Genomic DNA, 27,112 nt, shown 5'->3' on the forward strand with positions numbered 1-27,112 from the left:
TATTGGTAAGATGAAGATTTAAATAAATGGAGAGGAATTCCATGTTCATAGATGGTATTTCTCCCTAACTTGATCTACATGTTTAATAAAGCCCATCAGAATCTCATCAGACTTGTTTTTTGGGTAGAAATTGACAAACTGATTCTGAATTTTAAATGGAAATGTAAAGAACTCAGAATAGCCAAAATGCTTTTTTTTAAAAAAAGAAGAAATTTGAGAACTTAAATTATCCTATTTTAAAACTTGCAAACAACAAGGTCCTATTGTATAGCACAGAGAACTATATTTAATATCCTATGATAAACCATAATGGAAAAGAATATATATGTAAAAAGAATGTATACATATGCATAATTGAATCATTTTGCTATACAGAGCAATTAACACATTATAAATCAACAATACAAGGATGGCCTTTGGAAAAAAAAACTTGCTATAAAGCTACAGAAATCGAGAGTACAGTACTTGCAAAAAGATAGACACATAGGTCGATGGAACAGAATTAAGGGTTATATTTACATTGTAAGGGTTTTACATCTATAGTCAGCCAATTTTTGACTAAGATGCTGAGATTCTACAGGGAAAGGATAATGTTTTCAATTGGAATCCATATGCAAAAGGGTAAATTCAAGCTCTTACCTCTTACTATATACAAAAATTAAATCAAAATGGATCACTGACCTAAATATAAAAGCTAAATATATAAAAATTCTAAAAGAGAACAAAGGAGAAAATCTTCATGACTATGGGGTAGGCAAAGATTTCTTAGCTTAGACTGAAAGAACATGAACCATAAAAGAAAATTTTGATAAACTGTATTTCATCAAATTAAAATATTCTGCTCAAAATGAAAAGACAAGTCACAGGCTGGGAGAAAGTATTTGCAATACCTATATCTAACAAAAGATTGTATACAGAATATACAAAGATATCTTACAACTTAAATGATAAGAAATCAAACAAGCTAGTAAAAATGGGCAAAAGATTTCAGAGATACTTCACAAAAGATATATTCATGGCCAATAAACACATGAAAAGATGCTCAGCATCATTAGTTATAAGGGAAATGCAAATTAAAATCACAATGAAATACCACTGCATACTTCTTTGAAGTCTAAAATTAAAGAGTGACAGTACTAAGTCCTCTCAAGGATGTGGAGAACTGGAACGCTCAGTGAGAAAGTAAAACATGTAAACACTTTGGAAAACATTTTGCCGTTTTAAAAATCAAGAGAACTATATATTCACCATATGAAACATTCCTGGGTATTTATCCAAGAGAAATGGAAACAATATATCCATACGAAGACTTGGACACAAATGTTCATGCAGCTTTATTCATAACAGCTCCAAATAGGAAGCAGCCCAATTACTCATTATCACTGAATGGATGCACTGTGTTGTATGCACTCAGTGATGCAAAGGAATGAATTACTGATAGAGCAACACATACGAATTTCCAAAAATATTGCAATGAGCAAAAGAAACCAGGTTCAAAAGATTAATTCTGCATAACTCCATTTATATGAAGTTTAACATAAGGGAAATCTAAAATTTCAAAAAAACCAAAACCAAACCAAAACAACAACAAAAACAACCTTCCTAAAACCCAAACAACAAGAAACAGCTCAGGGGCAGGGGATGGGTAGGACTCAACTGCAAAGGGACAGGAAGGAATTTTTATGGTGAGAGAACCACTCTTCATCTTGACTGTGGTTGTGGTTACATGACGATGTATACTTGTCAAAACTCATCAAACTCTTTATTTAAAAGGGTGTATTTTATTGTACAGGTTACACTTCAGTATAGTTGGTTAAAAGGTGTTAAAGTTAGAACTATTTTAAATGCTTTGAGTAGTCTCCCGGGAGCACCGAGATTCTCGCTATTTTTGCTTTTTCATCCACTCAGTTTTTCACCTGGAGGCAGGTGGTTGTGTAGCTAAGTGGAATAGAGGGGAAGGGGTTCAAATAAAAGAAATATAGCCTTTTGATATCTTATCATTAGAATATCAATATATTTGGAGCCTAAAGGAAATCTGGGCTTTGGTGTTAAGGAACTGAGTTTCTATTCTAATAACACATCAAATAGCTATAGTTAATAATACTGTAATGCATATTTGCAAGTTACTAAGAGAGTAGTAGATCTTAAAAGTCATCATCACAGGAATAAAAATTTTGTAACTATGTATGGTGATGGGTGTTAACTAGACTTATTATGGTGGTAACTTTGCAATATATACAAATACTGAATCAGTGAAATATAATGTTATATATCAATTACAGCTCAATTAAAAATAAATAAATAAAAAGAATCACATAAAAAGGTATTTTATGATGTTTGACTCCCACCGTAAATAAATGAAGGTGATTATTTACCATATCTGTGCTAGGTTTGATAGTTACTACTTATAAAATGCTTCTTTGTTGAAGAAGAGTATATTTAGTATGATCCCATTTATGTTTAAAAAACCCCACAAAATGTGTGTACGCATATGTATCTTAATTATATGCAGAGAAAACTGTTAGCAAAGATTAACTCTGCAGAGTGGGGTTGAGGATGAGTAGGGAGAGGGTATTTTGGCTTTTTTCTTTTTAAAGGTAAGCTTCTTCATTGGAATTTTTTTTAATGAGTATGTGCTACTTAAGAAAATTCACACTTCAAACAAATAAACAATAGTCAGCACCCCTCTGCTGCACTGAGGCTGAACAAATCAGCTATCAGTAAGCCGATTGCAGAGTGGTTGGTATTCTATGGATGGTGACTTACCTTTCTTCATCTAAGGAGGATATATCGTCATATATTGTTCATTTTACCCATCCCACGTGGCCATCTTTTGAATCACAGATGTTGTGATCACAGAGCTGCCTCAATGAAATCAAATAGATGAATCAATGAATAGGAATAATTTGTGTAAATCCTCAACATAATTCGTTCTAGAAAAGTTTTTTCTTCCTGTGACCTCTAACTCACTTGAGTACAATGGGGAGAAAAACATGGGATATGGTTTTGCTCCAGAGCCTGGAATCTAGTTCTACCGCCAACCACATCTGAGATCTTGGGCAGATTACAAGCTCTCTGGATTCTCTAAACCTGTTTCCCTATCTGTCAAATGAGAAAAATATTTGCTTTCCCCAAACTTACAAGGATAGTTGTGAGGATCTAATGAGATAAAGGGGGGAAAAGATTTTGGATGAGGTGGTTTAACTTATCTAGGTGACCTCTATTATCATAGGTGCTATTCCCAGGTCCTAAAAATCACCCAATCTTTTCCTAGAACTGTTGGTCAAGAAGTGATGAGGAAAGACAGCATGGCCTAGAAAGAGGAAAAAATGAAAACGAGAGTAAGCATTTACTGCATGCTCACTATGGGCCAGGTCCCAGTTAAGCAATGTACATATTTCATCTTGTTTTATCCTCACAACACACCTATGACTTGGTATCTCAGGCTACGTTTACAGATCAGAAAACTCAAGAAGAAAGAATGTGTAACCTAAGTGCGAACCCTCATTCATTCATCCATTTAGTAATAGTGTTAGGTACCAGGAGTACAACTGTGAATAAAAAAGCAGAAGACCCTGCTCTCACAGATCTTACCTTTGAGGGCAACCGGGTTTGAAGGTCCCCAGCTATCAAAGGCAAAGGAGGGATTCCCATTCAGTTATATACCAGTCAGCTTCTGGCTCTAAGCAATGGCACCCTCCTGCCCCACGTCGTTTGGACTATTTACTTTATGTCCCATATGTTGGTCCCAGAACCCTGATGTCCTTTCTCCTCCTCCCCTGAGACTCCTCCCCCTGTGCCAACATTCTTGAATATCCAGCGGTAGAAGACTCTGTTAACCAGTTTTTTTCTCCCAAGGTGTGATTATCTGAGCAGAGGAAACCTCCAGGAAAACTGCATTCCCAGATGGGTCAGCTGTCATCACAGCGTTACCTAATGCTGAACTGGATGGGTTCAGGAAGCTGCAGGCAGGGAAAAAGCCAAGACTCACAGGTTTGGAACTCAAGGCCGCTGGAAGCCAGGGGCTGGCCGTGTTTCTGCAGCTGCTGCTGTTTTCACTTGTTCATTCTCTCTGGAGAGCAGGACAGGGTAGACTTCAAGAGTCCAATTTTTAAAAAGGCTGATATTCCTGGGAAGAGGTTCCTTCTCAATCTTTCCCAATGAGTGTTTACCAAGGACAGTCAACAGGGGGCAAGGTGGGGTGGGGAGAGGGGAGAGGAAGGTGGGCTGAAGAAAGGTAAATGGGAGGAGTGGTTACTAGGAGGTTCTTAAGCTCATGTCTCAACAGTGAAGCCTTTTCTTGTGTCGGGGGCAAGACCATAAAGATGATAAAGAAGCTGATCTTCCAGAAGAGTCCAGACGCGATTAACAAAGGCGATAAATAGAACACTTGGGTACCAGTGTTGTGGATCTTCATTGCCTTGCTTAGAAGTAGTGCTGCATAAGCTAAGTGTTACCCATCCCATGCTGTGTTTCTTAGGAAACTTCCTGGCTTGTTGTCAGCTTGTAAGAGGAGTATCTCCAGTCTCCATTTGGCAGAGACTAAGCACACAATAATCCATTGCTCGTTTGTGTAACTCTTTACTCCCTGGATCCTCAGGGCACCCTGACCTGCTTTTTCTGGTCGCTGTTGCTGCTTCTGAACCAGCCCCGACTCTGCCCAGATATAGGCTTCCTTCCCACATTCCCTCAAGGTACTCTTGACTCAGAAGTTACTTCCAGACTCAGCTGTAAACAGACAAGTCTTCAGGTTGCCATTTCCCATCCTCAACTTTTTGGGGTTATTATTTCCTGGTTTCTCCCTACCAACACCTGAAATATACCATCCCAAATCAACTCACTTTATTTTCCCTTCCTTCTCAGAATAAAATATCTGAGGAAGTCTTCCTCAATCACTCCTTATTTATTTTTATTCCTTTCTAGACACTCAGCTTATTATTTTGAAAACTGAGAAATAAAAGGAAAGAATTAAGTCCCTGTGTTCCTTATACGAACTGTACCTCAGGGTCACTGAATAACTGAAAGGGGCAATTTTCTCTTTAGAGAAGTGTTTTGCTAATAAGTGAGAAGGAATGAGAGAATTAATAGGCTAATGGGTCTAGGTGCTGCTTATCAAGGCCGCCAAAATCACAAAATAGAGACAGCCAGACATTATGTGATGGAAGTATACATCACCACTGATGAGTTAATCTTGACAAAATATGACCCCAAATCTGATTAAGCTCCTAGATCTTACTAATTTACCGGAAATACGGGGGTAGATGTCTCCACAAGAATGCAATCAGGAAAACTTGGACTTGGGGAAAGCTACTGGACAAAAAACTCTGATTTTTAAAGAATTTCAAGAGAAAAAGAGGGGAGTGAGGAGTCTGTAGGTTAAAAGAGACTTAAAAGGCATACGAACCAATTGCAATGTATGGACATTATTTTGATTAGAATTCAAACAAATACACTATGAAAAAATTTAAGACAAGTGGGGAAAACAGACATTAACTCTATTTTTAATGATATTAATGAATTATTGTTAATTTTGTAGTGGGATAATAGTATTATGGTTATTTCTTTTTAAAAAGAAACCTTATGTTTTAGAAATGTTATATTTTAGAAATATGTTAAGTGTTATGATATCTTGAATTTCTTTCAATATAATCCAGAGGATCATGGGGGAAATGGGTGCAAGTGTAAATAATACAAGATTAGATAACTGTTTAAGCTGGGTGATAGGTATGTAGGAATTCATTATACTCTTTATTTTTGTACATAATTGAAAATTTCCACAAAACAATGATAAAAAAATGTAAGATAAACCACCGGAAGAATGGACATAGAATGTATAACTCCCAACCATTAGAGGAGATAAAAAATGAATAAGAAAACAATCAATTAAAAGACAGGAAAAGGGAAAAAAGGAAGGGGGGGGGAAATCTAAAAAGCATTTCAAGGAGAAAGCACAAAACAAGATGGCAGAAATATATCCAAATGTACCAGTAATGATAATAGATGGGATCAGATAATTAATCTATTAAAAGACGGATTGGGGACTTCCCTGGTGGTCCAGTGGTTAGGACTCCACACTTCCACTGCAGCGGGCCCCGGTTTGATCCCTGGTCGGGGAACTAAGATCCTGCAAGCTGTGCAGAGTGGGCCCCGCCTCCCCCGTCAAAAAAAAAACAAAAAAAACAAAGACAGATTGGTTTAAAAAAAATTCAGCCATATATATATACAAGAGAAACCCCTACAAAAATGCAAAGGAGGAAAACGAAGAGGTAGAAAACTATCTACTAGACTAAACAAGTGATAAGAAACTGAAATTACGTCAAACAGTTCAATAAGATAAGAATGAAACGTATTGAATGGAATGACTGTAGTAGAAAAGTGACCATTGGCGACCATGACAAGAATGGTTGGGGTCACAATGGGGACCCCAACCAGATTGCATGTGACATGTGGTGAGCAGAAGAGAAAGAAGTAGAAAGGCAGAAGGAACAGGAAAAGCAACTGGAGGGGGCACATTCCCAGCCTCTGTGTGTACTGATGGGATGAAGCCAGAAGAGAGAGCCAAGTAGAAGGAATGGGAGAGAGGGGGAAAAACAATCGTGGGGAGGAGAGAAGGCTGGAGATGATAAGATCCAGAGTACCACGGGAGACTTTAGCAGCGACAAGAAGAGAACACCTTCTATTTGATTTTATTTCTAATTTATTAATTTGTCATTACACAAACAATACATGAATGCATACTCAAAAACATCAGACATTACAGGTAAAGCTAATGCGCTCCACCAAACTACTGTGAACAGTTTGGTTAGTACCCTTCCAGAGCTTCTCTGTACATTTTTATAATACACAATTAGGTACTTAAGATGTACACTATACAGTATTTGTGTATGTGAATGGATGTGGTGTGTTTTTTAACATCAAATGGTATCTTGTGGATTTCATGTATTGTCCTTCCATTTTCCCCTAAACTTTAAAAAAATTTAATATTTTATCTTAAACATCATCTCATGTCAGTGCATGTAGGACTCTCCTTTTTCATTGATGCCTAGTATTTTATAACATGTACCATGCTCCGTCCCCTTGAGGCATATTTTGGCTTTTCCAATTTTATATTATTACAACCAAAGGTACAACAGTCATCATTATACAAGCCACCTTGTGAACAAAAATGTGTAAAGTGTGTTTCATTAAAAATTGGAATTATTGGGTCACAGGGCATGTGAATTTAAAATTGTAATGGATACCACTCAGCTGCCTTTAAAAGTGGCCATGCTAATTTATATGCTCACCAACAATGTAGGATTCCTGTTTCCCCACACTCTTGATTCATATTTATTTTAAATACTTGCCAATTGGATCTGAGATAGTTTCTTGAGTTTTAATGTGCATTCCCCTTATTTTGCTAAAGTTGGGCATCTCTTCATAACCTATTTGTAAACCTTTTTGCTCACGTGCGTTTTCACAAGGATATTTCTAAAAGGAGTATGTGACCAAAAAGCATAAGGCTCACTGCTAGTCTGGCTGGAATTTAATTTTTGTGAGTTAGAGATCTAAAATTGTTTTTCCCAAGTGGTTATGTGGTCTTAATACTAGTTGTTGAATAATCCATTCTTCCCTTATTGATTTGAAATGTCACTTTCATCATTTACTCAATATATATTTGTGTTCATTTCTGGATTCTCAGCTTTATCAGATTTAATTTTGGCATCAGGTACCTGAGTTATTCTTAACTTGGTTCATTGAACGGTAGCTGATTTTATCAGCCAAGATAATGAATGTATTCCTCATGAGACAGTCGATGATATAATTCATAACACACAAATTCTATTCAATTAAATCAGTTCTGTTATCTACAGAGTATTAAGAAATGTGTAAACTTCTCTTTAAGATTAGTTCTTTTTTTTTAGGGGACACCTCACAGGCTAAATATAGAGATGGAATCCTTTTTACCAGCTCCCCTCTTTCTAGAAGTATTTGATGTTAAAGCTTTTTGGTGATTTAAAGTTTTTTCCTGGCAATGTCAAATGGTATCACGTGGCACGGCAATATTACTGTTCATTTATAAGAACCTTTCTTTCATTCAACAAATGATCTGAGGTCCACAAACTGTGACATATACTTTGAAAAAACCAATGTGACATTCTAGCTTTTACTTTTACATTGGACCATGAGCTCCTGGAGTGCACAAATCATGTCTCATTCACCTTTCTATCCCCAAACATCCAGTACAGGGTGCAAACCCTGAACTGAAATAGAATTGAACTGCATTTCAACAATGTTTCTATAAAATAAAAAATAAAACTCAAGCTTCTCAAAAACAAAGCCTTTACTTCAGGGGCATCACGAAATTATACATATTTATTTTTTTCTGTCCATCTGATTAAATTTTATATATATATATATTTTTTTTTTTTTTCTTTTTTAAAAGTAGGAACGCTAGATTTAGACACTGACCTGATAATCCATGCCCAAGTGTGAGAAAAATGTTCCCTTGCTGTTCGTGGAATTCCTCAGGTATGATCTATGTATAGGTATGTTGCTTGCCTGTTAAATGACAGTAAGAACTGTGATCTGGAAAACATTCTGGATTGCAGTGGGCAAGCATACTTTACAGTTGTTATACAGAAATATCTCAGGCATGCAAAAGAAGGAAATAAAGAAGGTAAACTTAACTTTTTTTATAGGAAAGTAGAAGTGTGACATTTGCCGCATTTTAAAATTCAGTTATTTTTACGATGTGAATTAGCACACCTTTTCCTTCCTTCTTTCAAAGGGGTAGCTTTGGCTTTCATGGGTAATGCCTTAGCCCATAAACTTCCTGCTCTGTTTTACAGCTCAACGCAAGACGTTAGACTATGGGAAAATTCCCCAAACTACTTAAACTCTCAGTTCCCCTGGTGAGGAGAAGGAAAATTAAAGCTAACTCACCACCCAAGTGTGGTGAACAAATTCTGTGACCAAGTAAATTGTGCCAGTGCAAAATACCAGCTCCTTACCTTACCATTATCAATCCTGAAAGACTGTCTTGCTTTTATTTTTGATGATTCTCTTAAAAAAAAAGGATGTCTCTGACCTTTAACTTACTTTGTATAGTGCCTTACTTAGCATTTTTATTTGTGAACACAGTACGTCAGCCTAATTGTAGACCACTAAGGAAATCGTTAAACTACACTTTACAGTAATCTCTCTACTGACGAAAGGAATACTTGCATTTAAAGAACAGATTTTACCATTAAAAATTCCGTGAACTATATATGAAACAGGAATGCATACTGGAACTTCAAAAAGGGAAAAACAGGATGCAAATACACATCACTAAATAATACACTATTAGTATTGCTAGAAAATAAAAACATGGATTACCAGGCAGGAGGAGGTGGGAGAAAAGGTCCAGTTTTGCTTACGCAGGGGGCCCATAGGGCAGAAAGAAACCTTCTGAATTGTGTCAAAGAATGAAAGGTTAAAGCCTAGCGAAACCTGTTCTGACGGGCTGTCAGTATCTGCAGTGGGGCTAGAACCCGTATTATCCTTTCTTGGGAGGAAGGGCTAGCTCTGAGGGGCAGACTTTGAATTCATGCTTCTGGGCCATTCTAATCCTAATCCACTATAAAAGGACTAAATTTGGTTTACCTTTAGGGCTGGATTTACACAGAGGCATAAAGGGACAGCTAAGCCTCCTCTAGTCCCCCCTACCCCTTTGTTAAATTCTTGAAATTCCTTTAACAGGAAACAAAGGCTTTCGTTTCACAGAGATATATGGCTGTTGGAAGGAAAAGTCTTAAGCTTTCTAAGACTTGGAGTTCTCTGATCTTTCCTTGGAGCAAGAAATAACAGGTACCTGATGCTGGGAATGGAATGTTCACCGTGGAGAGAAAAATGGTACAGAAGAACTCAAGACAAACTTCCTTCATGAACCAAGATTGCCTATATAATTTTGCCTATCCATCATTTCTGTTCTGGATTGTCTCCCCTAAATTATTACTCAGTTTCTAGTTTTAGCTCTCCAACTACCTCTCATGTGCCACTGGAATGATTAATTTTTCTGAAATGCAATTCTGATTACAATCCCATTGCTTAAAATCATTCAATAAATCATTCCTGTTTTCCAAATTGATGCCAAACTACTCAGGTGAGTGAGACAGTCATCGCCTGCGTGCCTCCTGTGGAACAGTTCTGTCTGTGGCTTCTCAAGGAGCTTTGCTTATGCTCTCCTTTAAGCCTCTGAGCACTGTTTTACTTTTGCGACCTTCAAGACTCACATGTCACCTCCTTGAAGAAACCTTCCCTAACAAAGCCATCCTTGACTGTGTATAACAAGCCTTTATTATTGCATCATATCTATTCGTTTGTCTATATCCTTAATTAAACTCTGAAACTTGAGGGCTGGGCTTTGTCCTTTTAAAGGATTATTGAAGAGAATTGAGTCATGTCACTAAATGCCTGCCACTGAGCTATAAAACTTCCTTTAATGTGACTTCAGACCATCTTAAAAATTGGTTTCCAGAAAATTAGGTGATATTTTATTTCTGGCTCTACAAGGATGAATTCTCATGAACAGGTATTTTGGTTACTTTAATTGGAAGGACACTGCGCCCACCCTCCCCACTTCCCGTTTTTTTAAACGTCCAGAAGTGACTATGGTTTGGAACTTGGAGAAATACCCTAATCTCTGACCTGTGACAATTCTTTGTGAATAATGGAAGTTTTAATTACCCATCGCTGAGGGCTTGATGGTAAAGCATTCCTGTTTTTATACTTATTTATGCTTAGCTCAGAGCATTGGAAATATCCAGCTATTTTTGAACAAAAAATTATGAGAGTAACCGTATATTTAATATCTCACAATCGCTCTATTTCTTGGGGGGAGGGAGGTGTATATCAAGCTATAAAATCACATTGTAGCTACTTGAAATGATTTTTTTTGGGGGAAAATTAGGTTTGTACTGAAGACACATTGCCGTATCAGAAATATTTTCCACCTATGATCTTGTGGTTGGTTGAAGTAAACCAACAGAACACTTATGTGGCACCTTGGTCTATGAGCATTTCACCGAGAAGATTACAGATGGCATTCATACAAGACTGTGCTCCCAAATTGGCATCTCAATAAATTAATATTCCAGCTAACTAGAGACCCTAAATATCTGAGGAAAAACTGAAATTTACTTAATATCCTAATCATTTGGAGGAATGCTTGATGTTGTTTTCAAATATACAGTATATCTGATGCTGAAAAGCACATAGCTTTCCCACCCTTAAGTTTGTCCCTGACTTTGGATTGGGGGCATGCCTCATGAGAGTAGGTCTGGATGTACAGGCTTCCTTTCACAGCTATTTTTGGGGTTGTATGGTGGGGGATGGGTCATACAAGAGAAGCGGGGCGGGGGGGGAGTTGGGAAAGCAGAGGACAGGCACTACTATAGTTTTGCATGTTTTGAACATGGCACCAGTAGTTGAGTATCTTCTCATGTCATTAAGTTGAAAAGTTTCTTAAGGCTCGATACATTTTGCCATCTTACTTTCTAGAAGTTCACAGGAAAGCTTGCCTTTCTACATTAGGTCCTGCTATTTAAAGGACAAATAATTTGTTAAATGTTAACTTGTATTTCTTAGGTTACTAGAGGGTGAACCTTTAGAAACTGCCGTTTATTTCTTCTGTGAACTATTCATGTTCTCTCTTCTACTGTGATTTTTTTTAATGTAGAAGTAGTAATAATTGCTTTTAATTACCATTTAAAGCATATTAATCACTTCCTTTGTGACTATTACTTTAGCATTTATAATGTGTTTTTCTACCCCCAACACCAAAATTTATATTTTCACATAAACCCCAACCTTTTCTAATACGTTTTTTTCCACCTGTATTATATATCACACTTTCGCACTTGAGGGGTGCACCCGGTGAGCCTTTTGGTTAACATTCCAACGTGGAAGTTTCACTTTCTAGCTCACCTGGGATGGCTCTATTAAAAAATCTTACTTCATATCTTTAGGTTGCTTCTTCAAGCCTAAGTACTTAGTTCCTTTAGTTAGTTCTATTAACATTAAAATTGTGTTTTTAGTGAATATATCCTGCAGCCTAACTAGAATATAAAATAATTGGAAATCCCATGTACACTCTGATTTTATGCATTTAGTTTGTGACTTATTTAAGTTTTAATTTTAGATAGATAAAGAACACTTATTTATCTTCTTTTAATGCAAAGACCTAACTATTGATTCTTATTAACTCCTGATTAGCTAGTTGGCTATAGATACAGAGCATGTTAATTTCTACAGGCACCTTTCTGAATTCAAGTAAAAGTTCTGGTAGACAAGGATTTCCTACTTAAATGTCATTGACATAATATGAATATTGAGTACAAATATTGCTCACCATTCTTGCATTCTTTAAATTATTTTACTTGGAAAATTTAAGAACCATCATTAAGTCATTAATAACATAGGTTTTCATTGAAGGAATATTTGGAACTCTGAAAATACAAATCTAATCAAATTAAATTTTGAACACATATAGAGCCAAATATTTCAACAAAACTGCAGTTTAATTTCAGAAAATGTGTTAAAATATATATTTATACATCAATTTCTGACATATACTTAATGTGTTAGTATACACAAAATGATGCTTTCTCTTGAAACTGTATTTATGAAATGTACATTTTAATTTAAATACTCAGTATACACTGCACTTAATCTGCATGTTGCATTTATTAAATACATTAAAATCTGCAATGTAACAAAACGTTTTCTGCATACGAAATTCAAAACACCATTTTAAATGAACAAAAAGATGGCTCACTTCATTATTTTTTTTTTTTTTTTTTACAACTAGTGTATAGTACACTAGCTCAGCTCCACCATACTACCTGTTCGTTCTTTTTTATTTGACATTGTTCACAGACTAGTACATATTACAATAAGAGTGCTGGATAAAAACATGAGGTACGAAAGTGGTTCAAAGATTATAGGTCATGCAGATCATGCTAGACAGCAAAGAAAATTGTGACCGAGAGAACACTAAATAAAAATACATAAAGAATGTGCATTATAAAAAAAAAAAAACAAACAAAAACAAAACTCCATTACACAGCTTTGCTTCTTTGGTTACAAAGTAGGTTGAACAATTTCACAGCTTTTTATTCCCACCCGAAAAAAAAGTCATACGAAATGTCAAAAAGCAGAGGAATCGTGGCAATTTCTCTATTAGAAAGTAGAAACAAATGAACAAAGTTTTCTTCATCAAAATAGCCCAATTATTTATTATATCACAATAACTGGTGACTACCTGTACAGTTGCACTATGTTCTTCATACTTACACTATACAAAATTTACATTCAAGCTGGGTCTTTACTACTGAAAATAAATACCGAAGGTAAATTGCCATTAGTGTTAGAAATATGCCAGGATTCTTTTGTTCAATTATTGCCTAAACGTTTCATCTATTAAATGCAATCCTGTCTTTCAATTCCTTTACTGATACTTATAATTATTCAAAAAAATTAAAAAAGTTCTGTGACATTGTTCATGTACATTATGAAAATAGCAGCCCTGTAATAAATAAAACACAAATAAATGAAAACTTATGTAGGCAAATGTTACTGATATTGAAAGAAAAGTGGCTCTTTAGATGAACTGTTATTTATAATGCGATAGGAAGGCTCAGGGTAAATCCATGGATAATAGGAAACATGGGAGAGCCACCAAAGCTCTTAAAAGACCCCACTCGTGCGCACCAGGTAAAATGCTAACTTTGCTCTCTTTAATACACCCCATCTATTATTCTCCTTGTGTACTGATGACATAAACTGGACATCAACAGCACTGCATGACATCTCAAAGAGAGGAAAAGCTCTTGTAGAATGATTGTCTAATACTGAAAAGGCCAAACACACAACTGAAGCATGGCTACTTGCTTTCGTATAAAGTGGAAAGAACACCAGTGGCACACAAGGATAGATTGCTTTCAGTTTTTTTCTTAATGAGGCAAGAAAGCTTTATGCTGAGGACACATTCGGCTGCTGCGGAGGCTGCGTTGGCTGCGGAGGCTGTGCTATCACTGCTTGCTGTTGAGAAGTGCTACCAGCATTGGCCTGTTGGGCTGGGAGTTGGGATAACTGATCATTGTTTGAAAGAGATTTTAACAGTGCATTTTCTCGTTCAAGTAAAGAGTTTCTTTCAACTAATTCTTTTATTTGTTCCTTTAGAACTTCCACTTCTTCTCTTACTGCATACATCAAATGGCTTTTCACCAGATCCTGCGAAGAACAAAATTAGGAATGTCAAAAAGAGTGAAAGGGAAAGGAGTTGCTATTTGGTTCTAGCCTACCTGGTGCCTTATAAACATCAGGCAGTTTTATATTTATATAGTTTTATATATTTATATTTATACTATAAATATAGTTTATTTAAACTACATTTATATAGTTTTCCTGCTCTTGCTTTTAATGTTTCTACTGTTTCTTGATTGACACTAAGGAAGATGGGGTAGAAAAAATCTAGCTCCCAACTAGGGCAGCAAGCCCAGGATTTTATTTTCAAAGTTTGGAGTGATTTCAAAAAATACCAGCTCCTTAAATTGTCAATTAATATAAGATTAGAATTTAAAAAAAGGTTTAAAATCATATATTTAGACGTCAGACGAAGAGAACAAAGGATATTAAACTGTCTGATAATAAACTAGTTATAGTACTGCTTTAAGAGATGAAGTGACCTGCAATTTCCAACTTTAGAACCTCAGGATTAAAAAACAAAATAGTTTGAGACCAGTGGCCTTTATTTATAATCGATCTATGGTTTTAATAACTTGAATCAAAATATTTTAAATAATATGAGTAGAATATCTTTGAGAAAACCAAAAAATTGATAGTAATAGCAGAAATCAGAATCAACAGAAACAAGTCTATTTATTAAAGCTGAGTAAAAGAGTCACTGTAAATAACCAAAGGATGGAAAAGATTTCCAGCTGAAGTTTTCATTTTATTAGTCTTTTGTCTCTAAATTATTTTTGATGCGGAGATATTTAGGGGATCAAATGCATGTTGATTATGTATATTCCCCAAAATGGCATGAAATGTAACATGTTCAAGTAGGGGAAATATCTATTCCACTGGTATTTATAGACTAAAAATTCTCAACATTCTAGCATTTTCAACCAAATCTCATTATCAAAAAATACACTTTGGTCATCTTGGTTTAAAGAAATTAGGTATTTGTTTTTTAGAATTGATGAAACCCAACAATCTCTGAAATGAGAGGACTATAAATTTTTACTTACCATTGCTTGTTCTATTTTGTTGTCAATGGCTACACCACCTCCCCCAGATGCACTGGAAAAAATTAGAATATTTCATTAAATTATTCTAAAAAATGTAAGCTCCCTTCCAACTCTTAAAATAATTGTGTTTTACTTAAAACCAAAAATAGTAATTTAAAATAGATTATTAGTCTATTCTCACAATTTCATACTCAGAGCTCTCATTTTGAAAATGATCTCAATAAACAGATGGCTTGTAAAAATCTTTGTAGTTTCAATACTTCTAATTTGCCAATGACATATATATGCTACTTTAAAAAGTAACTCCCAATTCTATCCAGGAGTTCTCAATTCAGTGAACTTAAGATACATTTTGAACGAACAGTACCCCCTCCACATCTCTTCATTTACCAACTATATATTCTAATTGCCTTTCATGTAGAAATTCCAGTGGTTACTTATTGCATTAAATTCAGATGATGATTTTTCTACTATAGATTTTATATTTTAATGTCTGGTTTTTAAATTTTAAAAACTGGCTTGTAAAAATGATTCAGAGGGCTTCTGGGCAAGCAGTACTTGCAGGGTTGGTTAACAAGGAACTCAACATTCTGGCAGACCTGTATGCTTTGACTGTAGTTTACTAGCTGGCAAAAATCACCTACTAAGGTATGTGGTTTAGACCAATTCTTCCTAGAGATAATTGGAAATAGTCTAGCTGGTAAGTACATCCCAAGTTTAAATATCACCTTATCATTTCTGTGATAATGACACAGGAGGCTGAATAATTGTTCTCTTTGGCAGTTTATATTTTCCCATGTATGTAGCGAGGATCTATATCCTTTTCTTGGTGTTTTTGTAAACTTTAAAGAATAGTTATTAGATTTTCTTGTAAATATAAATAGGATATGTTAATCTACTGTATCAATACAAAAAGAGGTCTTTAAACCACTTTTATACAAAACTTTTACTACATACTCTTCATTTAGTGTGTAGTGCTAAATTTAGGTGCTAATATATCTGAAGACTATTTTGCTTTAGATGATGTGGACCCTCAATGTTCTATCAGACTGAGCCTCAGAAATATCCTGTCTGATGTAGTGGTGCCTTTTTTTATTATAATCTAAGTAGATCTGGTTATAATCCTGGTTCTGCTACTAACTACCTATATGACCATCAGTAATCAACTATTTAACTTCCCTGGACCTCAGTTTCCTCATCTGTAAAATGAAGGGGCTGGTGTCAATGCCTCAGTGGACTTTGAACTTTTAAATCCTGAGTCAATGCGTGGAAAACACTAAGCTTGTTTATCTGTGCATTAAGCACATTAATTACAGCATACTACTTCACTTCTTGCTGCTGTTGCTAAGATGAAAAGGGGCTTATGTATACCTAATAACTGGAAAGGATATATAGATCATTAATAAATACTTATATATGTTAGGCTTTAAATGCTTGTAGACAGCAAAGTATGGCTTCATGTAACTAAAAACTACAGAACTATATAAACTTTAATGTAAAGTTCAATTCAGACACCACATAGATAAATTCACCAAACACTGGTCATGATTTGGCAAAAAAGATAGTGATAGGCATTTAGATTAGAATTTGCCTGAGAATCCTAGATTCTACTTTATTTTTTACTTCTATGTCAAGGAAAAAATGAAATAGTTTTAGTCATTTCATGACTTAAATACATTCAATTCTTTTAACACATCAGTTTTAAATAGGATATCTTAAATGCTAACTTTAACACCAGTTTTACATATTAATGAGCAAACAAAACAAAAAACCCAAATAAACCTCAAAAACCTTTAAAAAAGGTTTATTTCTTCTTCTTTTTTGATAATTAAAACAAAACCTGGTCAGTTTCCAAACCATTCCCTCAGCTAAGGAACAATAATTAGCATCCTATTCTTTGCTGATATAATAACCTCTAGTCCTGACTCAGATCTCTTTTACTGCTACGGAGGAACAGGTTTGCAAAGTATAAATGGATCATGTTGAAGATATGTTTCCCTTAAAAGGTATTACTATTCCAATTTTGTTAAACACTGTACTTTAACAGAATCAAATCAGTCACAGATACAATTACTATCACTATAGTCACCTTTGGCCACTCTGAAGGCTGTTATCAAGAATCCTACAACCCACTGCAGAGGTTCTCAAACTTTAGCATGTACCAGAGTCATCTAGATGTTTTATTAAAACACAGATTGCTGGGCTCCACCTTTCAGATTCAGTAGGTCTGGGGTCAGGCCCAGGAACTTGCATTTCTAACAAGTTTCCAGGTGATGCCAATTCTGCTGCCAGACAAATCATACTTTGAGAACCACTGGCTTAGAGATGAAAATTAGAAGAGTAATAATAAAAAAAACCTAACTCTACTTAAAAAAAATTTCTTAGCCTTGTATACAAAACCCTTTACGACCTTGACCTCAGCTTTCTATGGTCTCCTTTCCTCTCATACCCCATGTGGTATATTGTGTTATGGTCTTACATAGCTATTTGCAGTCTGTGGAACATACGTTCTCTCAGGTTTCCATGGCTTTGCAGAAACTGCTCCCTCAGCTGGAAATGCTCACAGTTCCAATTCATCTGGCTATCTTTAACTTGTTCCTTAAGATGCTCAGTGCCACCTCTTCTGCAACACCTTCTGATTTCCTAAGGTAGAACCAAATATTCCATCCCTTCTGTGGCCCACTAAAATCATCACAAACTTTTTATAGTGCATAACCAGGAAATTCTGGCTCCTTCATGTAATCACTGTGAATTCTAGGAAATTATTTTACCTTTCTAGACCTCATTTTTTTTTTTTTTTACCTAAAATAAGGATTATATACCCCAATCCACAAAACTCCTGTGAGGATTAAGTGAGTTTAAATAATACTACCACTGTTAACTCTATTAGACTGAGCTCCTTGAGGGAGGTGGCTTATCTTCTTCACCTCTGTGAAGAAGTGAACAGTGCTTGGCACATAGGAGCTCAAATGCATACTGAAAGAGTCAATATGATAGTAATTGGATTAGAAACGATTACTGGTTCATGTTAGAAAGCCATTACATTTTTCTGAGTTTGAATAAATCAGTAGCTCTCCATGTGTGGTCCCTGGACCAGGAGCCATCAGCATCATCTGGGTACCTGTTAGAAATGTAAATATTCGGGTCCACTCAGACCTACTGAATTAGATACTTTTGAGGTGGGACCCAAGAAATCTATTTTAATAACTCCTCCAGGTGATTTGAAAGAAACTAAAGTTTGAGAACCACTGCCTTAAATAGCCTGATTTTTAATAAAGATACCAATATGGTAGTTTTAAATATAAACAAATAAGAGTGTATTCTATTTCAAGATCTCAGAACATGGTTTAAGAATATTGTTTCAATGAGGGAAACAAATTTTCCATTGTGTTCAAAGTCAACATAGTGGTTTGGGCTTTATGCTCTTTTAAAATGAGAATGATCAGTTGAAGCAGAATGAATAATTTCCTTTCACTTGTTTCCCTGACCTAATGTTACAGTATTAGGCCTTGTTTTCTTTCTTATTATTGTATTCACCACGCTATAACTAGATGATTAACCAGTTTCTGAACTTAAGTTCCTTAAGGGAAGGCTTCCTAAGACTTTGTAACTATTCTGTTAAACTACATAGGGCTATATAAAAAGGGATAATTCTGTTACTATGGGTCTCTCTTTTAGAATAAAATCATAACTGGATTAGCATTTACTAGATGAATAAAAAACTGTGGGTATGGAGGGAACGGACAGAAATACAGAACTATGGGAAAAAAAGAATGACTAAATCACTTTTTATATAATGAATTTTCATTTACCGGAACTGCGGCTCCCAAAAGAACCAAATGAGCTTGAATTTAGTGTTTAAATAAAGTAAATTACAATCACATTCATAAGAAAAGTAAAACTTAAAAGTATCAATGGCACACCAAGCTAGATTTGATTTCCATGCTGTTCATCTTTTAGTTCATCCCAACTGGCTCCCCACCACAGCTTTTCTTCCCAGGCCTGCTTACTCTTATCACAATAGATTACTTGCAACCTCACTGAGAAGACAAGAGGCCAGATAGGAACCTCTGCTGCGGCATCACAAGGTTCTTACATTTGCAGCCTTCTTTTTTTTTTTTTTTTTGCGGTACGCGGGCCTCTCACTGTTGCGGCCTCTCCCGTTGCGGAGCACAGGCTTCGGATGAGCAGGCTCAGCGGCCATGGCTCACGGGCCCAGCCCCTCCGCGGCATGTGGGATCTTCCCGGACCGGGGCACGAACCCGTGTCCCCTGCATCGGCAGGCGGACTCTCAAAACCACTGCGCCACCAGGGAAGCCCGCATCCTTCTTAATAGGCTAACTGTTTCATCCATGCTCTCAGCTCAATGACTCTGCAAATCATCCCGTCTTGCCTCTCTAAAACTTAAAACCAGTGACACAGTTAGGCTAACTTGATCTCACATTTAAGAAAATTTTTTTATGAGAAATCAACTTTTTTCTTTATTAATGTGTACAGAGACATCATGGCTACTGTTTAAGATAAAAATAGTGCAAATTTCTTCTCTATTACATTTTGGCTACGTTGTCTTTCTTCTCCTTTCTCAATACAAATGCTTATTTAAAAAAATTTTTTTAAATTTATTTATTGGCCACAACCACACAGCATGTGGGATCTTAGTTCCCTGACCAGGGATCCAACCTGTGCCCCCTGCAGTGGAAGCACTGAGTCTTAACCACTGGACCGCCAGGGAAATCCCACAAATGCTTATTAACAAAGCAACAGGGTAGAGGAAAAGAACACAAATGACTGCCCACTTCATGGCAGCACACGCTGTTTAAGTGAGTCCTTACTACAAGCCTGAGCAACACTCTCACTTTACAGCTGAGGAAACTGAAGCCAAGTAACTTATTCAGACACAACCCTAGGGAGAGGATTAAAACCTAACCTAATTAATGTCAAAACATATGCTTTTCCTATCATAACAGTCAGATTGTGAAAGGAAGAAAGCAACTATCTATAATGGCCTAAAAGAAATCCAGCGTTGTGTACATTGTGAAAAGTGCTTTAACCAAGTACCAAATGTTAGTTGTCAAACCATAACTGTGGATCCAAAGATTAAACTATGTTCATAATATGCCATTTATCTTATCTAGCATATTCCTAGAAGAGGTTCAGCTCTGAAAACAAGGGAGGTCACTTCTTAGAAAAGGGACTTGCTCAGTGATCTTTAGACAGCCAGTATAGTTCACCTATTTGCTAAGGACTAAAAGGTTCTTTTGGTTTGTTAGAAAGATGAAGATATCTTAAGATTATATGGATCTATATGCAGAATATTATTAAAAAAATTTACCTTGCTTTACTCCAAGACCCTCCTAACTTTCTCTGTTGAATCACAACACAATTAAAAATCCACTACAGGAATTCCCCAAATTACAAAATAAAATGTTTTGTGATGAGAACTTATTTGAGTTGGCAAATCTCGTATATCAATACTTATGTTAAAGCCCCCTTACCCAAACCAGGTAAAATCAATTCTTCTTAAACTTACAAGTTGAAGCTACAATCTTTCTTGGAGGCCAGTCCTCAGGAATCAGGTACTGTTTCCAGTAAATCACCTACAACCTTAATCCCCTTGCCCCACTGCAATAAGCTCTATAACATCATTAGTGCTAAAAATGCTTTAATTCTAATCTGGGCAACATTTTGCCTCTTCTCTAAGAAATGTATGTTTTGCTTTTTAGAAAGAAACTGTTAAGTCACTGATTGCAAAAAAATAAATCTAATGAATCTACAGCTCAGCAAGCCTATCAAGGTTAAAAAGAAAAAAAAACCCATCACCCTTCTGTAAGACGAATTTAAAGAACATTTACACTTTAACACAATTTAAGGGCAAATAACAATCCTACTTCCAAAAAAGAGCCTAAATAGATAAAATTCATGTAGACAATCTCTGGCCAAATGCAAACCTCTGTGGTTAAGAATAAAACTATTAGACAAAGTTAACAGTAAATTAAGCTAAGAACTCAAAATTGTACATATTCTAATTATTAACCATAAGTTCTACCAATGTAAAAACAACCTGTTTAATTTCATGAGTTAAAAAACTCACAAAAAGGCCCCATGGAGATTTTTATTATCAGTAACACAAAATAAGTGATTTTTGTAGATGATAAAAGCTATTATTCATGCTAAACAAGCAAGGAAAATGGCTACTCACAAAACTAAATATTATTTTCTCAAGTAACCAATCTTACTGTGAAAAAAGCTTTTTACCAAGGAACTACTAAAAACTGAGCTAAAGGGCTTCCCTGGTGGTGCAGTTGTTGAGAGTCCGCCTGCCGATGCAGGGGACATGGGTTCGTGCCCCGGTCCGGGAAGATCCCACATGCCGCGGAGCGGCTAGGTCCGTGAGCCATGGCCGCTGAGCCTGCGCGTCCGGAGCGTGCGCTCCACAACGGGAGAGGCCACAACAGTGAGAGGCCCGCATACCGCAAAAACAAACAAACAAACAAAACCCAAAAAACAAAAAACTGAGCTAAATACTTATATGAAGATTGATATTTGTTTTTATCATCTATAAAAACTTTGCTCACCAATGCCCTCAGCATATTTCACATTCATTTAATTAATTTCAGGTCAAAATCCTGACCAGAAAAGAATATTTAAAAAGAGGAAAAAAGGATTATACCTGTGGCTTATACCAGTGTCAATTTCCTGGCTTCAGGTATTATACTATAGCCATGCAAGATGTTATCACTGGGGGAGAACTAGGTAAAGGGGTACCTGAGACCTCCCTGCACTTTTTTTTTTTGCAACTTATTAATCTATAATTACTCAAAATAAAAGTTTTTAAAAATATACATATACATGGTAAAGAATAAATTCAGAGAGTATACACAAAAAAGTATACCATCAATACAAAGTCCCTCTCCTACCTCAGACCCCCTTTGTCCAGAGTCAACCATATCATCTGTATTAATGACCTTAAAAAGGCCTATTTAGGAAGAATTTCTTTACTATTTTGGAGAGGAGTAGGAGAGGACTTTCTAACTATATGCCTCAAAATATAGTTTTTTAAAAGCTTCTTTAATAATTTCCCTAAAATATAAAGTACTTCTAGGAATCTGTAAGACAAGAAGCCCAAATAGAAAGATGGGTAGAATTCACACGAACATTCACAAGACATGAAAAAGTACTCAACATCTCATTCATAATAAAAATAGAGATTAAAACTATAATGTGATATTATTTCCCTAACAGACTGGCAAACATACTAAAATTTAATACACAGTCAGTGAGGCTGTGGGAAAATGGGCCTTCTCTTCTCTTACAGTGCTGGTACAAAGTGGTATAATGGTATAACACGTATAGAGAGCAATTTGGTTATATCTAATAAATTTTATACACAACACATTCTTTGAGCCAGCAATCCTACAAGTTTCCTATGTATGCAAAAATACATGTATACAGTTTCCTATGTATGCAAAAATATCTATAGTAATTTATCCTATAGATATTTTTGCATACATAGGAAATAATGTATTTACAAAACTACTCATTACAACACTTTATAACGGCAGGCTTTTGATTAGCAATAGGGAAGGGGTTAAATAAATCACAGTATAGTCATCCATTCAATTTAATACTAGCCAGTTATTAAAAAAAAACCACAAGGATGCTTTTCTGTGTACTGAGATGGAAGCAATGTATCTTGAAGATCCTTAAAGATAAAGGTACAGATGTGTGTATATTATCATTTGTGTGAAGAGGGAGATAATACACATTGTATTTGCTTGTATATACAATAAAGAGACTAGAAGGACACACACACACTAAGAAAGTGCTTATCTGTTTAGGTAAGTGTTTATCTGGAAGGCAGGCAGAAGGGGAACAGGGATAGAAGACTACTTTCTCTACACTGTGAAGAATACTGAAAAACACATTCCAAAATGAAAATGACTCATGAAGGAGTTATTTCCCTGTACAGTGTGAACTCAAGACATGAACAAATGGCAGACAGGAAACAAGAAAGGAAGAAAGGGAAGAGGACCAACAGCTCCACTTGTATTTGGAACTATTTCCTTCTGAAAGATTAGGTACTATGTTTAACATACAAAAAAACAATCAATATAAATAACATTTCTGATTTGTAAAATTTACTTCCTTGGCTTAGGGTGAATTAAAATCACTTAAAAATATGGTATAAATAATGTTTATACCATATAATCCCAGTATAGTTATTTTTGTTCAAAGTGATGCTAGTAAGTAAATAGTAAAAGTCTCTCCAATAAATATCTAAGATACAATAGGCTACATAACCTTACACAATGTTGTATTAAAAATGAATTCCAAAGAAGGTACAGGTAAGATTAATACTAACTTTACCTTCTTCTTCCAGATCTCTTTACACTTCAAAGTTATGATATTTTGGCAGAATTATTTTAGTATTTGGTAGTAAAATTCTGATATAATTATGTTTTTTTTTTTTTTTTTCTTGAAGAGCTACTCCAAGGAAACAACTTAAAAACTAGCCAAACTAAACATTTTTTTTTTCTGTTAAAACAGTCAAGATGGAAGATGTAAAAATTTAGTCTGGAAAGACTGGAGACTTACACAAAAGTAAAACAGCAGCAATTTTACCACTACAGGCCAAACTTAGTCCAATAAACTAAGGAAGTTTGTTTAATACTCTATTATCCTAAGTTAAATACTTAAATGGAATAAGAACATGGAATCATATCTACTTAAGATAAATGAGCTTATACATTAGTTAGTTATTTCTTATTAGACTAACATTAGACAAGGTTTGACACAATGAAAAAGTTATTTCCTTCTTCTGAGTCAGACTGCAAAAGAAAACAGTGTGAGAAAGGGGTAGGAGGAGGGTGGCATTTTCCCCAATGTTGGAGTGCTTACATTTAGAGCAGACTCTCTTTGAAAGAGATTTCATTTTACTGTTTACATAGCAGCAACAGGCAATTTGATGATAGCATAATTATGGGGGAGTGAAGGATACATAACCAAGGGGCTTAAGTCTAAATTAAAAATTTGACACTATAGTCTTGGCTACTTTAATTTACTTCCTGGAGACTGGGAAAACAGTATTATGACTGACAATTATCTAGACTGAGATGTACACTGGTACCTGAGATTAAAAAAAAAGGATAGGGATTAGAAAGGAATTTTGCCAACTGATGTCTAGTTCAGAATAACTGACGAAAACCTAAATAACATAGTTATACTGAAAAGTAATATAGTGGATGTATTGATAGTTTCATATATTCATTCTAGATATTCTAAAACCACTCCTTTGTCTGCTGGGATAGAAGCTGATGGTTAACCAACTTCTAAAATCATCAGAATTTATGGGACCTCCCTGATGGTACAGTGGTTAAGACTCCACCCTTCCAATGCAGGGGGCGAGGGTTTGATTCCTGGTCAGGGAATTAAGAACTCACATGCCACGGGGCACAGCCATAAAATAAAATTAAAAATAAATAAATAAAAACATCAGAATTTAGTGATTAAATTACTGTATACTTTAGTAAAAGATCTATGGTTTTCAACACTGATTTTAAGGACTATCTGTCTTACAAAGTACAAAAGTTTAATAGAAGAGAAAAATTCAATGAAGATCCTTAATGTGAATGAAGACATTAAAAACACATGAGTTCAAATTTCTCCAGCTGTTAGGAAAAGGATAAAGATTAAGAAAAAGTCTTCCAGGGAAAGGACTATGTTTAACAGCCATTTTGTAGTTAAGATCAGTTGTCCTTTAAAAGGTTAACAATATAGTATTCTTTCCCTTTGACTATGAGGAAATCACAGCACTTTCACCACCTAAGGAAATGTTCATGGTGTAAGTATATGAAAATGAACAAAACTGGAGAAAGAACATAATAAAAAAGAATGTCAAAGGACACCAAGGGGGGAAAGCAGCGGGGGGTGGTGGTGGTGGTGGGATGAATTGGGCGATTGTGATTGACATGTATACACTGATGTGTATAAAATGGATGACTAATAAGAACCTGCTGTATAAAAAAATAAGTAAAATAAAATTCAAAAAGAAAAAAAAAGAATGTCAAGGGAAATAAAAACAAAAACGTAAAGCTCTTAAGATTTGCATTTCATTTCAGAGACCAACAAGCACTGAATAAATTTTCACTTGGCAGTGGGCCTATTATAAAAACAACCTACGTAGCTAAATTCATCTAACATTTCTAAAGTAACTCAGAATTCTTCAGCAATGACATACAAATGGGGCAAAGGGGGGAAAAATCAGGAACTAGTTTAGTATAAATTTCTAATGCTAACCTTTACATTATCCCACCCCACTTCCTCCCAGTTCCAAAGGCCTGCTCAACTTTTGAACTGGATAGCCTAAACTCCTTTAAGACCCTCCATGGTTTACTTTTACTCTCTTTGTTCATACTGTTTCTCACTCTCTAAGTACTGTAGAAACTCTACCATTCTTTTATAGATTTCAGCTCAAATACTTTCTCTTCTGTAAAGGCTTCTCTAACCCTTCCAGAAGTAGTAATAGTAAGTCATGTTCCACACTACACTTATGGCACTAACCACACAGGCTATGTTTTAACAGTTGCATCTATCTCCTACCAGACAAAGCTCTACTGGCCATACAAACATCTATCATGAGGCTGGCAGCCATTTAATAAAGAATGCCACAGATACTTGGACTCAAAAACTGTATACTTGGAATCTGAGTCCTAAATATATCACTCGCTACTCTGGGGCCCCTTTTTTTTAAATTTTTTTTTTTTTTTTTTTTTAGCTGTAACATGAGGTAGCTGTATTAGATCAAAGCCACTTCCTACACTTAATGGCAAAACTGACTTTTTCCAAGCACTCCTTGGTATTTAATAAACATGGGTAATGCTATTATTTTAACTAAACTCAATAAATAATCGGGGAAACATTCCTTAATCTCATTCTTCATTTTCAGTCTGAAACTACACTTGCCATATGTTCTTGCTGCCTAATATTAACATCTAATCCATATACCTAGGTAATCCAAATTCCTTTGGAGGTAACAGGTCATAAATCCTAAACAAACTTTTGCCTCTTATTTCCTAATAGCCAAATCTCAGTAACATTTACCTTTCTAGGTGACACCTTTGTTAAAAAAAAAAAAAAGTTCCAATCGGTCGCCTCTGCACATGCCCAATACTCAACAAATACTGGGTGGAAGAACATGAAGTTAGATAGTGTCCACCAGTGGGAAAATCACTAGATGTGGAATTAGCAAATACACATTGCAACCTGGCCTCACCTCAGATTTGCTGTGTCCGGAGGTAAGTTATTCTCATTGGGCTTTTTTTCTTTCATCATTAGTTTTAGAGACTTTTTATGAAACTTACTGTAACCACTCAAATGTGGTGTTTTGTGTATGTGTGTGTGTGGGGGGGGGGCAGGGTTAGTGAGAAGGAACGACAGTAACACTCAAGACAGGTCTTAAAAAAGTTACCTAAGCAAGCAAAGGGGAATAAGGGATAGCAGGACACTGCCAAATGCTTGGTCACAGGGATTAAGCAAGGGAAAATGAACGTTTTTATAACTGAAGCACAGAGAGTCTGTGAGAAATCAGAGGGATGATAAATGAAAGAGACTCATCTATAACAAAGAAAATGCCAAGGATGACTGCAGTTTTTAGCATGGAGCAACTAAGGAGTGGGGAAATAGTTAATGTGTCACAGGAAGATGGTTAGATTTTTTGAGGGATGGGGAGTGAGTGGCAGAGAAACCTGAGATGAAAATGAGAAATTTGAAGTTACATTTGGGACTTTTGAATTTTGAGACATCTGGGATATAGATCATGGTGGAGAAATAAAGAAAGA

At 35.6% G+C, this 27,112-nt stretch overlaps 1 protein-coding gene across 2 annotated transcripts in view; it reads right to left on the bottom strand.

Annotated features, from left to right (window-relative positions):
* Positions 1–12,523: 12,523 nt before the first annotated feature.
* The window catches only part of TSC22D2 (TSC22 domain family member 2), a 50,687-nt gene continuing 36,098 nt past the window's right edge, over positions 12,524–27,112 (bottom strand). The window contains exons 2-3 of one of the 2 annotated variants that reach the window (XM_029214350.1): positions 15,276–15,327; positions 12,524–14,256 (exon numbers count right to left, since the gene is read on the bottom strand). In XM_029214350.1, the coding sequence (XP_029070183.1) occupies positions 13,996–14,256; positions 15,276–15,327 (313 nt within the window). In that variant the 3' untranslated portion in view covers positions 12,524–13,995. The remainder of the gene's footprint in view (positions 14,257–15,275; positions 15,328–27,112) is intronic. The other variant, XM_029214351.1, reaches the window with a different exon arrangement.

Source organism: Monodon monoceros, unplaced genomic scaffold (genome assembly GCF_005190385.1).
Source record: "Monodon monoceros isolate NGI ecotype Baffin Bay Population unplaced genomic scaffold, NGI_Narwhal_1 Super_Scaffold_11, whole genome shotgun sequence".
NCBI classification, from domain to species: Eukaryota; Metazoa; Chordata; class Mammalia; order Artiodactyla; family Monodontidae; genus Monodon; species Monodon monoceros.